Source organism: Odontesthes bonariensis, chromosome 4 (genome assembly GCF_027942865.1).
Source record: "Odontesthes bonariensis isolate fOdoBon6 chromosome 4, fOdoBon6.hap1, whole genome shotgun sequence".
NCBI classification, from domain to species: Eukaryota; Metazoa; Chordata; class Actinopteri; order Atheriniformes; family Atherinopsidae; genus Odontesthes; species Odontesthes bonariensis.
In genome coordinates this window covers 15,846,733-15,862,917 of record NC_134509.1, presented here as the reverse complement: position 1 = coordinate 15,862,917, position 16,185 = coordinate 15,846,733, and the positions used below count along the sequence as shown (strand labels likewise).

Sequence of the window (16,185 nt, the reverse complement as noted above, 5' to 3'; positions counted from 1 at the left end):
CAGGTAGGAGAATGTGTGTGTGGGGGGGGGGGTGGTAGCGGTAGCATAGAGTGAGGCAATAAGATGCAAGATTTCAAGGTGTCAGAACCACTTGATTCAGAGGTAAAGAAACAAACTACCTCATGTGTGCTCACAAGAAGGAATGACTCTCCTCCCAATTCAGATGTACCTTTTCTCTTTTGTTTTTATACATATTGTTAGCTTTGACATCTTTTGATCATTTGATCTCTGCTGGAGTTGATGGGGGATATATTGGGTGAGAGTGTCAGGGTGTTTTTTTTTTTTTTTTGTAGGACACTCCCTGTCGTCACATTGTAGGTAAAGTTGGAATTGCAGTTTTCTGCTGAAGACTGTGTGCCTTACTTTAAAAGCAGTCTCCATCAAAGTTCTAAAATATCCTCAAGCCTGGTAACGAATTGCTGGATCAAACAGGCTTTTAGGTTATTGAAGTGTCTTCATAGCACTTTGGATGGCTTTCTTGGGCAAGTGACTTCAAGGAAACCTAAAACTATACTTTAACAAGTGAGAACCCTGAGGAGTGAGGAAAAAAGGAAACCCTTCAAACTCTGAAATAAATGTGTATTTGTCACCTATAGATGTACAGGGAATGAGAAAGCCCTTTGCTTTACTGTTGTTTAAGGTGTAATGATTTAAGACCACCAGCTAGTTTTGGTAAAACGGATTATGATTAATAATCAGACATGAAATACAATTCGGTTTTTGCATAAATCTTTCACGTACTTAGCCATCGTTTTGTTGGCTTTGCTTTGAATTCTGTGTCAAATTAACTTAAAATGTTCACTCGCTGCCAGCTCTCCAGATTAGTGTACACTTGAAATAGACATTTCAGCAGGGGTTGTAATAATGTTAAAAAAGAAAGATAAGCACAAATTGAATAAAAACAGTCATTAAATTGTATTCCCACAGTCAAGAACAGCATACAATGTTGAAATTCAAAGGAGTGAAAGGGAATCATAGAGGGCGTGTAGCGTGCTCTCTAAGAATTCATTTGCTTGGGCTGGTCAGCAGGTGGCTGATTGCCTCAAAGGAAATCTGACTGAACCTGAGGACTGACTAGCAGACTTTACATTTGACATTTTGCTCTGTTCTGATATTTATGACGCCACCCCTGAATTTGTTGCAGTATGTTGTTGAGTCTGTATCATGGGCAGACTCATGGGTGCTACAAGCCTTGGAAAATAAAGTAGCTATTTGAGTCATTCCGGAGTCCAAATTTTGAAATCCTTAAAGCAGATTTTCTGTTTATGTTCAATGGGTTTATCTTAAGAGACTGTAACACTGACATTTTTACCTGCTTATTGAAGATTGTTTTATATAAATTTAGTTTAGTCCAGACAGGAACACTAATTCAACTCAGTCCTAAAGCCTGATTCTTACTCGGCGCAACCGCGCAACTGTTCTGGCTCGAGAACCATTAATGACGTCATCGAAAGCGCCAGCCCCTTCACAGTTCCTTCAGCTCATAAGCGCAGTTTGCGCCGAGTATGCGTCACATTTGCAGTTCTCTCCAGACCAGCGGGCGTCACTGTTGAGGAAACAAGCTAAAGAACCGGACGAAGAAAAGCATACGAAGAAAGCATACACAATGCCACCTGTGGTGTCACGTCAGCAGAGGCTGGCACATCTGATGCGGATGCGGAATGAATTTACTCTGGGTGTAGAACTGTATATGTATCTCAGAGCTAAGCGGCTGCGGCAAAAACAGAAGAGAAGGTGGAATGTTCGTCCGCTGCAACAAGACGAACTTTGTCAAACGTTGTCAAACGTTGTCCTTTGGGACAACGTTGTCCCAGTGTAACTTCATAGACGTGTCGTACAGATGTTTGTAGAGGCGCACCCTCTCGGTCACCGCGGTCTCTGCAGTGTTCATGTTTCCTTTCTCTTGGTCAGCTGTTTCCGGTTGAGCTCGCGCGAAGTCAGAAAAAAAGTTGTGTGCGCGCCCTTGCGACGCGCGAGGATTTTTTAGCTTGCGACGGGGGGCGTGGCGGAATTTTGGGTCACGTGACCGTTTGCGCCATTTGCGACCAGCTAGTAAGAATGGGTCAAAGCGAGGTTGCGCCGAGTAAGCATCAGGCTTTACAGTGTTGCTTTCTGCTCTTGAGTTTGACAGATGCTGTGAACATTGGGCATATTTTGCTCAGCCAGTGTATTTTGATTGCTTTTTTCTGAGGTTGTTGTGATTTAAGTTACTTGAAGTTCTTTTTCATCTGGTCTTTATACTATTCAGGCTACGTGCCCACGACAACGCTCTGAAGCATAAACGCAGATGTCTGTTTTTTTCCTCCACAATTTATCTGCGTTCTCACGAGCGTCTTGGGGTGGATATCTGTCTACCCATGGGAACAGGGAAAACGTATAAAACTCGCAGTTTGCCGATGTAGTATGCACGCCCCAGACGTAGGTGGCAGTAGCAACAATACCTTTGGTATTGTTATGAGTTATATTGTTATATATTAATAAATATGAGAAATGCCTGTTTTGTGGCTACTTCCTCCGCGTCAGTTAGAAGAAAATGGCGAAGCGCGGCATCAACAACAGTTCGCCTTCAAACTGTGTTTGGACAGATGATGAGGTCCAGTTGCTCCTGAACACGACACTGAACTACAAAGCCAGGAAGGCAGTGGATAATGTGGATTGGGAGAGTGTCCAAAATAAATATAGTGAGATATGTGAGTCGTTAATGGAGAACTACCCACTTAACGTGTGCAAAAAAGGCACTTCTGCGTTTTCTCCTACGGCGACGAGAGGTTGGATCGTTTTCAAGATCTCCACTCTGGAGGGCGTTTGCGTTTTCTCCGTTTTGAACTCCTAAAAACGCCGTCGCCGTGTGCAAGATAGGCACATCTGTCGAAATGTTCTGCGTTTATCTGTCGTTACCGTTGTCGTGGGCACGTAGCCTAAATTTGCCAGTTCTAAAAAAAAAAAGAATCATCTTGCATCTTCTTAAGTATGCGTGCCTTTACACAAACTACATGTTCCTTGTCTGTCAACAGCTGGCTTTGTATGTGCTGTCATTCCTCGAACCGAAGGACCTCCTCCAAGCGGCACAGACATGTCGCTACTGGCGCATCCTGGCAGAAGACAACCTGCTGTGGAGGGAGAAATGCAAGGAAGAGGGTTAGTCTTAAATCTTTGTGACAGATTTAAGGTAGAAAGACACCGTGCTGTCACCCAGTAGTCTGTAGCTACTGCTGTGGTCTGTGTTGAGCTTAAAGTTACACCAGTTTTAAAAATCCAACTTTTATTTTGGAAAAAAAGGGTCTCTTCGTCCACTCAGCTACTCTCTCTCTCTCCTCCAAAAGGTATTGATGAGCCTCTGCTTCTGAAGAAGAGAAAAATTGCAAAACCTGGCTTCACTCACAGCCCCTGGAAGAGTGCCTACATCAGGCAGCACAGAATAGACACTAACTGGAGGAGAGGGGACCTCAAATCACCCAAGGTAGGCTTTCTAACAACCCCCCCCCCACCTTCATCTGTAGTCTCTATTTGTGTTTCACCTATGCAGAAGTTTGCCATAAATCATGACCAGCGTGCTAAAGCAAATCCCTAATGAACCATGAAGGCTATGGCTGATTTTGAAAAAGCCGCAGGTCGTTTTAGGCCATTACTAGCATAAATTAGGTTCCTGTGCTCTTTGTACTCCTTTGCATATGCAGTGGGTTCTGTTATTTGCTGAGCTAGCAATCCTGTGACCCAGCAGCAGAGACTGCATATAAACACAGAAGCATTCAGCACTTCTGCAAAAGCATTGCACACCTGCAGCACTTTGACATTTTCCTCTTATCTCGTTTTCACTTTGATGTAGAAAGCCCCAGCGACATGTCACTGTCAGTGTCAGCTCTTGTCATTTGCTTTGTCATCTCACATTCAGCCCTCTTCTTGGCCTCCTCATTGCATCTCTCCTTATGTCTCGTCTCAAGGTGCTGAAAGGACACGATGACCATGTGATCACCTGCCTCCAGTTCTGTGGCAACCGCATAGTCAGCGGCTCCGACGACAACACGCTGAAAGTCTGGTCAGCTATCACGGGAAAGGTAAAGATCGACTCATTTTTTACTTTGTGATTTCTGAACTGTTTTAGATCATTTCCTTTATTTATTTATTTTTATTTTTATTTTTTTACAACTATGGTTTTAAAAGCAAAGGACAAGTCATGTGGAGTATTGACAAAAAATGTAAAGAAAGCTTTAAAACCCTTAAAGAAATTCACATTCTGCAATCCCCTCTGCTCGAGTTTTCTGTTGTTTTTTTATGATATAATAGAGCAGAAATGTTCCTTAGCACTGATGAAAGGAACACAAAGCTAGGTTGGCTCTTAGCCACCCTGTGATTACACGCATATCAGTCACAGCATTTGCTGGTCTGAACAGATTTTTGCCAAGGTCATCCAATAGGCACAGAACTCAGACTGGCTCTCCTTAACCCAAACACTAATATCTAGATGACAGGCTGGTAAGTTACAGCCTCAGTGGCTCCATATCGCTGACAGAAGTCTGAGATGAGTCACATCACCAGCAGGCTCTGCTCTGCCTCAAACCTCCTGCGTTCAGACTGACGTCACAGACACAAAGTGTATTCTGTGTGATTTTTCTACGATGCATATCTGCCTTAGAGTAGAGTAGTAGTGTTTACATTGGTCGTAAAGAAGAGCTAAGCCTCAATCCATTTGTTTGGATGCTGGAGTCAGAGCACACATCCCCTCTTTGGATTTTTTCTCTTTATCCTTGGCTCTCAACGAGTGAATCCATCACTGGAGAGGAACAGCCAATTAGGCACAGTCAACCATTTTGGTGGAGTGCCTGTCGATGCCAGTAAAACTAAAGTAAAAATACAATGACATTACCAACTCCTGCATTTACATTTCCTCTGTGCTGTCAGCGTTGTTTAGTGTCTTCAGCCAGCTTATTGTTCGGACTCGATTGCTATGTTTTCCCTCGGTTAGTTTATGATACCCCTCATGGCTCACAGTGCATATTTTTTCACCTTCATATTGTGAGTTGTCAGGATTATAATCAATAGACTGTAGCAGGAATTTGTTCTAATTTTTATACCTTGCTGACACAGCCTCCAATTTCAGTAAAAGTTGTAGTTTCTCGTTCCCCAGCTCTGCAACTAACACTTGGGCTTAGGTCCTGTCAGAATTGATTCCATAAGAGAAAAGATGGCAAAAGGGTGATCATCGTAGATGAAGAAATGGGATTTAATTCTCTGTCTTTGAAGTTTGATGCCATTAGCCTGAAAATGTGTCTGCCTTTTCTTTAAAATGTTCCTCCAGCAGCTTGCTGCGTCGGTTGAGGATTTAAATTAATGGAGAAAAAAATTGTTTACAGCGAAGACGAGTTATCCCAGAGGAAAGGCAGAGAACACTTAGAAACCCTGTGTTGAACAATTTAGAGAACTCAGAAAGATTCCCCAATGATGGGGAATACTCGCTTGGCGTTTTTAGCCAAATTTTGCATCAAACCAACAGTTCAGCTATTTGTTGAACCGAAAACTTAAAAATCTTAAACGACCACCAAGACAGATAAATGTTTGATCCTTGATTCATCAGCCCACACTACGAGGCAATTTTGGAAATTATTATACAAGGCCATTTTGTGTAAATGCATCACACCTCTGTAAAAACTGTAGGAGGTTTTTTTTTTTGTTTTTTTTTTATGGCTAATGCATTGCACTGCAAAAACTTAATTAAAATAACACGCGAGTGGACAGAACCTGCATATGGAGTTCAGAATTTGCGATCTAAGAAATCGCGGTTGTCGAGGCTTTAGTCTTTAGTCGATGGACCTTTTTGTCTTTGCTTGTCTTTGCTTCAGCCCCCGGAGCTGTCAATTTTCCATCCAGTCACACAAACAGCCGCACAGATCTCACTGCCTCAAAAGGTGGCTGCTGGGTGTTTAACAGTGCGGCGCGTGTCCTTGGTGGTGCCTGTCAGCAACAGCCTCGGCTGTCACGCAGATTTAAGATGGCAGACCTGCGGACCGCCGTTGAATCCAGGGAGAGATGTCCTCTGCCAGATGCTTCAGCTGTGTCCTAACTCGCACACTTTACCGTCCCCGCGTCCGAATTAACAAGCTCTATAGATTTGAGCTGTTTTGGGAAATTAAGTTCTATTGAATTAAAGGATCATTTTTACATGGATGGGTGAAAATGCCCTTATATCAAGACTTCTATTCTCCAGTGGCTGTGACGTGGCTCTCTTCTGTGATGATGCCTGAAAGCAGAGCATGACGACCTGTATTTCTGTGACATATGTGCATCAGCCTGGAGTCAAACAAAATCATACACGTCATCATTTCAGCAGCACAAGAGAAGTAAAAGAGCAAAGGGTTGCCACAGCTGTCAAAGCAGCATAGGCCTTAATTTAATTTATCTGCCATCGTCTACCACCGTTTCTCACTTTTTTGGCCGTTAGCGTTGTGGTGACTCAGCAGGCTCAGGTGTCACAACAGAAAATAAAGAAGGAGGCTGCAAAAGAAAAAAGAAAATTCAGCCACCGTACTTGTCTAGTGAGATTTAAATTTTTATCTCAGATGTTATTTTCCACAGACTGTCATGTGACACCTGTAACCTCTTTTTTTTTTTTTTTTTTTTTTTGCTGTATTTCCTTTTGAGGTGAGATTATCCTCACATTAATCTTTTTAATTATGTGGTGTTAGTCTGTAATTATGTGATGGCTTTACCTAAGGCCGTTTGATTTAACCGAAGCATGAGCACATTAACCCCAGTGACCCGTATCTTCTGATATTTCTTGCTAAGTTCAAGCAAGGAGGATTTTTCCATACAAAGGGAAAACCTTTCGTGTAATGTCCCTCTTTGTGTCCATCTACATGGCTGCAGAACCGGATGCTCTTCCTCTTTTTTTCCTCAAAACAAAGAGAGGATTTGATTTCAATGTAAAGCATTGTTTGAAACGCCTCGTGTGTTGAAAATAGGCTTTCACAGGTTCAGTAAAGGAGTGCTAATCTTCCGTCATTCCTGGGGACAAGCTTATTTTACATTTTTTGAGCAGACAGATAAAGATGCTTAAGCCCTTCATTTCAGACATTGTGTCTTCCTACGCTCTGTTTGAGTAGGCTCTAATCACACTTAGTCTTGTTCCTAGAGACTTCTAAGTCATTGATTCAATAGAAAAAATTGGGATTCTTATATTTGCAGTAAAATAAAGTGCAAATCAGCTTGTGAATCTTTGCTCAATGTAAATTGTGTTTCAAACCGTTCTGATAACAGATCACAATATTCTACAAATTGGACATATTTTCCTTCCTTACTTTGCAATATTCTCCTGCTCACTGATCTAACATGTCCGTCACACAAACAGCTGATGATGATAAAACGGGATACTTTTATCACTGATCGATTGTAAGGTCCTGACATTTAATGATTCTGTTCATCGCAAACGGAACGAAGAGAGGACTGGCTTGCTGCAGCATCTTCCTTCATCCTTCATTGGCTGCAGTAAAACCTCTCTCCCTGCGCTGCCATTCACTCCTCGGTTGCTTATCAGCTGCAGTCAGGGATCACATGTTGTACACTTCAGCTCCACGCTTCACTCTGAACCTCAGATAACCAGAGCCACCGCCACAATTTGCTCCCCTCCCCAGAGAATTTCAATTTAATGCATTTCAGATAATTAAATGGGGCCACAAGTGGGACAAACTGTGGAGACGCAAATTCAATTGATCAGAAAGATTTCCATAACTGCTGTAATCAATAGCTAATCTACCATCCCTAATAAGGATGAATGGTCAATGGTTTATTGTGGCTGGTTGTCAACCCTTTTAGCAACAAGAATGAATCGTCTGCTTTGCCATAAGATAAGTAAAAGCAATTTAAAAGCTCATGCAGCCCTCAGAGAAACTTTGTCCCGGAACAGCAGCAGCATGCATGAGCTCTCTTTTTTCCAGTAAAAGGTTGCATAAATTTAATTTAACTTTTCCCCCACCCTGAAGGCAGCATAAGTTCATACAGTTATGAAATCCCAAATGAGATTTTGACGATTTGAGCTGAGGTTTGAATGAATTTAGTGACTCTGAATGTCTTTCAAACCACCAAGTAGCAGAGATGAATGCGCTGATCTCTGCTCCTGTGCTCCTGCAGTGTCTGCGGACGTTGGTGGGCCACACGGGGGGCGTGTGGTCTTCCCAGATGCGAGACAACATTATCATCAGCGGCTCCACTGATCGCACACTCAAGGTCTGGAACGCAGAGACGGGAGAATGTATCCACACCCTCTATGGGCATACCTCAACAGTGCGCTGCATGCACCTACATGAGAAAAGGTATGGAGCAATCTCATTCGCGAGCATTGTCAGAAAGTTTAGAATGAACACTTTTGTCACAGCTTTTGGCTTTGCTGTTCTTTATGTGTTGAAGATTTCCTTGAAAACTCAGAGATGATCGGAGACTACTATTTCACTGATACTTGGTTCATTTATATTGCCTGTGAGCATCTTTGTATACTGAGATATTGAACTAAAAGTCTTTTACATTTTTGACCAAAATCATGACCTGACAATAAGATAATGAAAAAAATTATTCTATTAATCATAAAATGTGCCCTGCGCCCCCCTCATTTTTATGAATACTCTTGCTAAATATAAAGCTACAGTTAGCAGCCACATAGTTTGGCACAAACACTGAAAGAAAGTGGAAGAAGCTATAATCGATCTCTATAAAGGTCGTTCTTTCAAGACTTCTTTTGCTAATCCAATCCGTTGTGTAATTAGTACAAAAAAACTGTAGTGTGAAACGAAATGTCCTACAAGAAGGAGAAACAAGTGAACCATTTCTATGACTGTTCCTCACGATTGATAACACGTGACGTAATCATGAAAAAAGAGCAACTGCAGCACTGAAAGTGGACTGTATCTATGAAAGTGAGCATGCAGTTTCATAGTGATTAAATAGACCCTGTGAGCCGTCTTGTGAACTGCTGCTCACTCATTCACTCAGTATCGCACTCAGGAGACTCAAAGTGCTCCTCTCGCCTTAGGGGCCACCGAGGTTTTTGTGTAGTATTTGATTACTCACTCAGCGGAAAGGCTGTTAGCAGCAGACAGTGAATAACATGTAGGTGATTTACATCCATGTAGTGCTGTGAGGCATTTACTAAATAAAGAGCGTGAGCTGTGCGCGGCTACAGCATTATTTTATCGTGTGTAAACAGCCCGTGGGAGATGACGTATCATGGACGACGGTTTCTGTTTCTGCTGAGCTTTTCTAGAATCCTCAGTAACCAGATTCGGTGCTATTTTTTTTATTTTTTATTTTTAAATTATAATTGTAATATTTTGAAAAAATGTAAGACTAGTAACTCCCGAGTAGAATTTGCTTTTATGTGACCTAAACCTCTTCATCTTGAGTGGAGACATGTCTCAACTTAAAGAGGAGTTTTCTGTACATTCAAGTGTGAACATGAACGTGACGCGGAAGAAGAAAGAAAATGTTCATAACAGCCTCATTATTCTGTCAGTGCAGCTGCCACAGTATGAATATGGCCTTGTTGAGTTTAATCTTTCCACACGGCTTGCTAGAAAAAATATGACCTTAGAAGGGAAGTTCAGCTCCACTTGAACACATCCGATGAAATCACAACGGCTTAAACTCTCTGTGTCGCAACGCGTCCACAGCAACGTTGTCTTTGTGTTTCTTCTGCGCTTGCTATCAGGGTGGTCAGTGGCTCTCGTGATGCTACGCTTCGCGTTTGGGACATTGAGACAGGTCAGTGTTTACACGTCCTCATGGGTCATGTGGCGGCGGTGCGCTGCGTGCAGTACGATGGGCGGCGGGTGGTCAGCGGTGCCTACGACTTCATGGTGAAAGTGTGGGACCCAGAAACAGAGACCTGCCTCCACACACTGCAGGGCCACACCAACAGAGTGTACTCCTTACAGGTGAGCAGCCTCGTATAGACATGCGACGTGGATATACACACACATACGCGCACACACACACACACACACACACACACACACACATGCACACAACAAAAGAATTATGGGTTTTTTTTCAGGATGTCTTCCTTCCACACTGTTTTATGACAGAGCACTTCAGCTAAATTGGAGGCTCTCAGCTGCACCGATAGATTGGTTATTGTGCAGCCCTTCTTTGTTACACTTTTAAAGTGTTTAACTTGGACAAAAACACGAGTTTCCACAGATCAATAACATGAATTAATTTCAAGTAGTTTGATCTTAAGTTTGGTAGTGGTAATGCCGCGTCAAGTAAGATGCTGTTGCTGTCAACTGTAAGTTGGGGTGACAGCTGCAGTTATCATGAGCTGACAGCTTGAATATCAGCCTGTTACAGCTGATCTGTTCTGTCTGTAGTTTGATGGGATCCATGTGGTGAGTGGCTCGCTGGATACGTCTATAAGGGTCTGGGACGTGGAGACGGGCAACTGCATCCACACGCTAACGGGACATCAGTCCCTCACCAGCGGCATGGAGCTCAAAGACAACATTCTGGTCTCAGGCAATGCAGACTCCACTGTCAAGATCTGGGACATCAAGACGGGCCAGTGCCTGCAAACACTGCAAGGTGAGTCTGCTGTGGTGTGAGAGCTGCTTCATGCCTTGTTCTAAAAATCGAACCAGAGGAAAAACTCTTATTTACAGCTTACAATCAGGTAAGAAATTGAAAACGAAGTCCTATTACCATACCCATTTACCGTAAATTCAGAACTATAGAGCGCCCCTGAATATAAGCCGCACCCTCTAATTTTAAAAAGAAAATCCATTTTTTACTTGTATAGGCCACACCGGATTATTAGCGACGGGTGTCCATATTGTGATATGTTTTTTCCCGAACAGTGCCTGTAACACCGATGGTTTTAACTTAAATACCTATCGGTAACGCACAAATACGTGGTGTAACAAACAAACAAACAGTGCCTGTAACACGGCTGGTTTAAAATTAAAAAAAAAAAAAAAAAAAAAAAAAAAAAGCCTACCAGGAAAAGTCATTGATCGCCTTCTGCATCTTCCTCCTGCGCACTAAAACCATCAAAGTCATCTTCTTCAATGTCCGAATTGAACAGCCTCATTGATGCTAAGATTACGTGCAGCAGCTCTGTTTCCTTCCTCAACAGCCAGATTGATCGCCAAATGACCAATTTACAATAGCTCAGTAGTGTAAGTGTGTTTGATTTATCGTACAATTTCATTGGACCACTGAACTATTCGTTAATTTTTATTGGTCTAATGTTAAGAGGCAAAATGTTTTTGGCGGCATTAAAATAAATAAATAAATTTAAATATATATTTATATTAGCCGTATTATAAGCCGTGGTGCTCAAAGCCTGGGGAAAAAAGTAGCAGCTTATATTCCAGAATTTTACAGTATATAAACCTAACAAGGTTACAGCGGCTGTGTAAAACACAGCAGGTATGGATAAAAGCAGCTGAAAGTATCACTTTTCCACATTGTTAACCTTGTTGAACTGGTGGTGTGCTGAAGGATTCTTGTTGGTTTTCTCAAGCTTACATTACAAGTGCAGTTGCTGCCAACTTTAGATACGCGTAATCTGGGTTCACCCTCTCAGCTGCTGTCTGCGTCAGACAAAGAAGAAGGGTTGCAGTCGTTGAAGTGGAGTTAATTAGGATGCTTTCAAAACTGCTGCTTTTTATTTATTTGATGACGCAATCATTATGATTCTCTGAAAAGCAGACCCAAGTTACGGACTGCAGAACCTGACATGGATTGAACTATAGTGCAGATGTATGAATGTTGATCTGAAAGTAAACAACCTGTAAGTGTGTGCATGTAGTAGTTCTGAGGCTAGACCGTGTCAGCTCGCTGGTCCTTTTTATAGTCTCTCTTCTTTTGTGTGCGACTGAGTAGTTAACACCATTAGCAATACTTTGTATCTCACAGGAAGTTGAAAATCCTTTGCTGAATGGGAGACAGCTAGTAGTACCCCTCCCCAAAATGCACTCATTAGCAAATTACAACAGCGTATGCTGGTTTCTTCAAAGCCCAACATGCACAGCAGCTGAACAAAAGGATGCCTGAAGAGCGAGGGGGAGGGACATGAAGAGGGGGGAGGTGGATGAATGCCTGTCTCGTCGATGAGGGAGTCGAGTAGTAAAGGACCGGGGCCCGGGGAACTTTGTAGGTCATTTAATTAGGTCAGCGGACAATTTCTGTCACTCATTAGTGCGTTTTGATAAGACAATAGTCCGACAACAAGGCCATCACTCATTTGGAGAGAATATAGGTAATGATGGAGCAGGCTTCTTTGTTGTGGTGACGGGTAGAGCCGAGGGAGGTGAGATGCAGGCATGGTGGGGGTTGGTGCAGAGCACTGCTGAATTCTCAGGTAAATTACTCCGTCACTAAACTAACCAGACACGGAAATGGAAAATGTGAAATCTTCCTTGCAGTTAGATTTTAAAATATTTTCTCTGAAAATCTGGAAATATTTCTCTCTTTTTTTTTTTTTATCTCATTGAAAAGTAGTTAATTTTCCAAAACTCTATTCTGTGCTTGTGTTTTGCGTTGGCCTAATTGATTTGAATATTATATTCTAGCTTTTATGGAAATCCCAATGAACTGCTCATTTACAGTCCCAACTAAAGCAACAGTAACCTCCCCCTAACCCACTCTTCACTTCAGCTGTGGCCTCCTGCCAGCGTACAAATGGACCAGGCGGAGGTGTAGCTGAAGCTGCTAAACCCCCATGACAGAGACGGGTCTGAGCCGCAGCATCATACTGCAGCTCGTCCTAAAGCCTGCCTGCAGTCAGAAGCCTCGCTGTTCTGTCACAACAGCCTCACAGGGTGTCAGTTCTTTATCCTTTATTCTGGGCTCTTATGGTCCAACTACTTTTTATCAAATCCCAGATTCACAATGCTCCACCACATTAGGGTCTTTATTACAAGTGGCTACTTTTGACCAAATTGCTCCAGGTACTGTGGAGTTCAAGGACATGTTTTTCCACCGTAAAACTGTTCGTTAGAGGCAATTTGCTCGCTGAACCATTTTAATTATTTATTTTTTTTTTCTTTCTTTTTTTTAAAGTCACTGTGACCTAAACTTAGCTCATGGAACTGGAAGGTGATCCTCATTTCATGCAAGGTGGCCAACATCTTGTAGAGCTTTAAGTCCATCTTTACACCTCCATCACTAATGAAAACCTTTTCGACCTTTTAAGAGAGAAATAATCTTTTTATTCGGGTGCTTCTCACAAAAGCTTTAGCAGCTCTCGATGCTTGTTTGGTGAGTCGGTGTTGTCCAGCACCTCTAATATTTACCGAAAGAAACTATGGCAGATCATTTTGATTTAGAGCCGACGTGTTTTGGCTGTAAAATTAAAATTCATTCCTCGTGTTGCATCCCTTTAACCATCTGATTGTTGTTGTGTTCAGGTCCCCACAAGCACCAGAGTGCAGTGACGTGCCTCCAGTTCAACAAGAACTTTGTCATCACCAGCTCTGATGATGGCACTGTTAAATTGTGGGACTTGAAGACGGGCGAGTTCATCCGCAACCTGGTGACTTTGGAGAGTGGCGGGAGCGGCGGTGTGGTGTGGCGCATCCGGGCCTCCAACACCAAGCTGGTGTGCGCAGTAGGCAGCCGCAACGGCACAGAGGAAACCAAGCTGCTGGTGCTGGACTTTGACGTGGACATGAAGTGAGAGAAGGACATGTTTGGGTAGGACAAAGTGAGTGAGAGGAAGGAACTGAGGGGGAATGGGAGACGAGGTGTCTGGAAACCGTAGAGCCAACACCCCGAACTCTTCACCCAAACATGGAAAATCTGCAGTCACAACAATGAAAAAAGTGGGCTTTGCTGTCTTCTACTATTATCACCCACGTCCCATATTTTGGGCAGATGTTACTGACAAAGACACAGATCCTCATGTGCTCAGCCCCTGCGTTTGACCCCGTCCCAGCTGTGTGCGGTGGAGTCACAGAGGGGTCAGGATGGAGACGGGGCCCGGAGGCACAACCGCTCTGTCCCGTATCGGCTGGGAGGAAGACGAGGAGAAAAGAAAAGAACGACTGAACTCTTCTGCAGCGACTCTCCACCTTTTCGGTTCAGGGTCGGCTTCACACAGAGACTTGGTTTCGCTCAAGCCTGACAGATTTTGAGATGTACAGAGATATATTATTTTTTAAAAATCCCCTCTCCCCTCCCCACATCCCCTCCCATCAGCGTGCGCCCACAGACACACACAAACGCTCAAACAGCCAACTCGCAAGTGGGAAAACATTGGCCGTGGGTAAAGATTGAGGAAGATGGGTGATGTTAGAGGTGAATTTTCACACACAGTTACTCCTAAAGAGCTGCTTGATGTAGTGGAGAAAAAGGAAGCGTTTGGAGGGTTCAGCCTGTAATCGGGCTCATTTCTTTTCACTCCATTTCCGTTCTTATTGTTCTCCACTCAGTTTGATTTCTCCACAGCATCGCACACAAACACAACTGTGAATTTCAATACCTTTATGATTTATCATATGAAAAGGGTTTTGTTTTTTTTCTCCTTTGCTCAAATCCCAGTATTAGAAACCCACTCTGTTTAGATATGCTGTCTTTGTCACTATGTTTGTTGTGTTTTTATATGAGTTATTAGTCCTTCCTGCCTGTTTTCTACATACCTGGGTTTGGAGCTCTGTCTCCACATGAACATCAGTGCTGTTTAGAGTTTTTCCGAGTCCAGCTCAGGTGGTTTCCCTTAATACCAGTGCTATGATGAGAGGAAGGTTCTTTGCTCTAAGCACTGTGGATTAATTCCCCCCGAGAACTCCTCAACCCCTTCCCCTCTACCGTTTTTCCCCGAGTGGCCAAACTGTTTTCATGCTGCTAGATGAAGAAAAAAAAAAAGAAAAAAAAAGAGATGGAACTTATATTTGCTGTGACGTTTTAGTCCCAGGCGAAATTCCAAGTTGAACTCTGTATGTTTAAAGTAACACAAAAATGACAAGATAACATCCTACTTTTTTTTTTTTTTTTTTTTCCTTTTAAATTTTGTTTGTTTTTGCCACTGAAACTTGAGCCAAACGTGCCTCTACGAGGCTGAGAGGCGGAAGCGTGTCTGACAGATACTGATGGGATCGCTTGCAGAGAGGAAACGAGGGGATGTACACTGTTGGCGTGCGTGCGTGCGTGCGTGCATGAGTGTGTGTGTTAGCGTGTTAATGGGCAACTTGTAAACACATTCCTTGGGACAAAGCTTTCTCAGCCTGTTCTTTGGGGAAATGTACAAATGCTGTGTGGACTGGCAAAAAAAAGAAAAGGAAAAAATATCAAACTAGCAGATGTATTGATTTTTAACACGTTGAATGAAAGAACTGTCCGTATCTGTGTGTGATTGTTGTTCCATTCAAAGATGTCTGAAGCAACAGAGGAGAACATCATCAACTGACAGGTAGAGCTGCCGAGAGTCTTAGTGTTACTTAATGTGTTGCAGTTCAAATCACCGGGGCGGCTGCGGCTTTTGTGAGCGGGGAGGGAAAAGGAAAACACAAAAGGCCTCAAACGTGAACAGAAACATTGTAGCCAAACAAGAATCGTCTCAATCTCCAGGAGTCACAACTCAAGCTGAACTGTGAAAGTGGTATAACACTGTATATTAAAAAAAGAAGAAAAAAAAAAGGAAAAACAATCTCACTCTATCTCCTCTTGTTGTTTTCTTCGTCTGTTTTAATTTATGATCTGGTTTGAGAAATCAGATGTGTTGCAGGTGTTTTATTTTGTTCAGTTCATGTAAACTGCCTGGCAAAAAAGAAAACAGACAAAAAAACCTGAAAGGGATTGTGTATTTGTTTGATTCACTTAGAATTTTATTTTCTTATAACTTAAGTGCAATAAAATGTGGGTTTTTCTTTTTTCATTTCAAGCATATCAGTTGTCTGTTTTTGTTACCGCTGTGAAAGGCATCTTATATGTTCAATAAAGCAAATTATTTGGTTTGATACATCCACAAGGGAATAATTTTAGCCTCAGTCACACATTGCAGGTTCCCTAGGCCGAATTCATCAGTCATCCTTTAACATTCACGTTGTGTTCACACTGTTTTCACTTTATTTATGTTCACGAGTAACCGTTTGTTGACTTTGATATTGGAAGATCGAGATGACGGGAAACCAGTCGTGTCAGGAGGACTTGGAATAAATTTATCCATCCATCCATCCATTTTCTATACCGCTGAATCCGTCGGTC

The 16,185-nt window shown here is 42.6% G+C and overlaps 1 protein-coding gene across 4 annotated transcripts in view; it reads left to right on the top strand.

Annotated features, from left to right (window-relative positions):
* Positions 1 to 15,940, top strand: part of fbxw7 (F-box and WD repeat domain containing 7) — a 98,943-nt gene extending 83,003 nt beyond the window's left edge. For all 4 annotated transcript variants that reach the window (XM_075463172.1, XM_075463171.1, XM_075463173.1 and 1 more), the window contains 7 exons: positions 3,015 to 3,138; positions 3,324 to 3,460; positions 3,942 to 4,055; positions 8,122 to 8,303; positions 9,692 to 9,917; positions 10,353 to 10,563; positions 13,392 to 15,940. In XM_075463172.1, the coding sequence (XP_075319287.1) occupies positions 3,015 to 3,138; positions 3,324 to 3,460; positions 3,942 to 4,055; positions 8,122 to 8,303; positions 9,692 to 9,917; positions 10,353 to 10,563; positions 13,392 to 13,660 (1,263 nt within the window). In that variant the 3' untranslated portion in view covers positions 13,661 to 15,940. The remainder of the gene's footprint in view (positions 1 to 3,014; positions 3,139 to 3,323; positions 3,461 to 3,941; positions 4,056 to 8,121; positions 8,304 to 9,691; positions 9,918 to 10,352; positions 10,564 to 13,391) is intronic.
* The last annotated feature ends 245 nt before the right edge of the window (positions 15,941 to 16,185 follow it).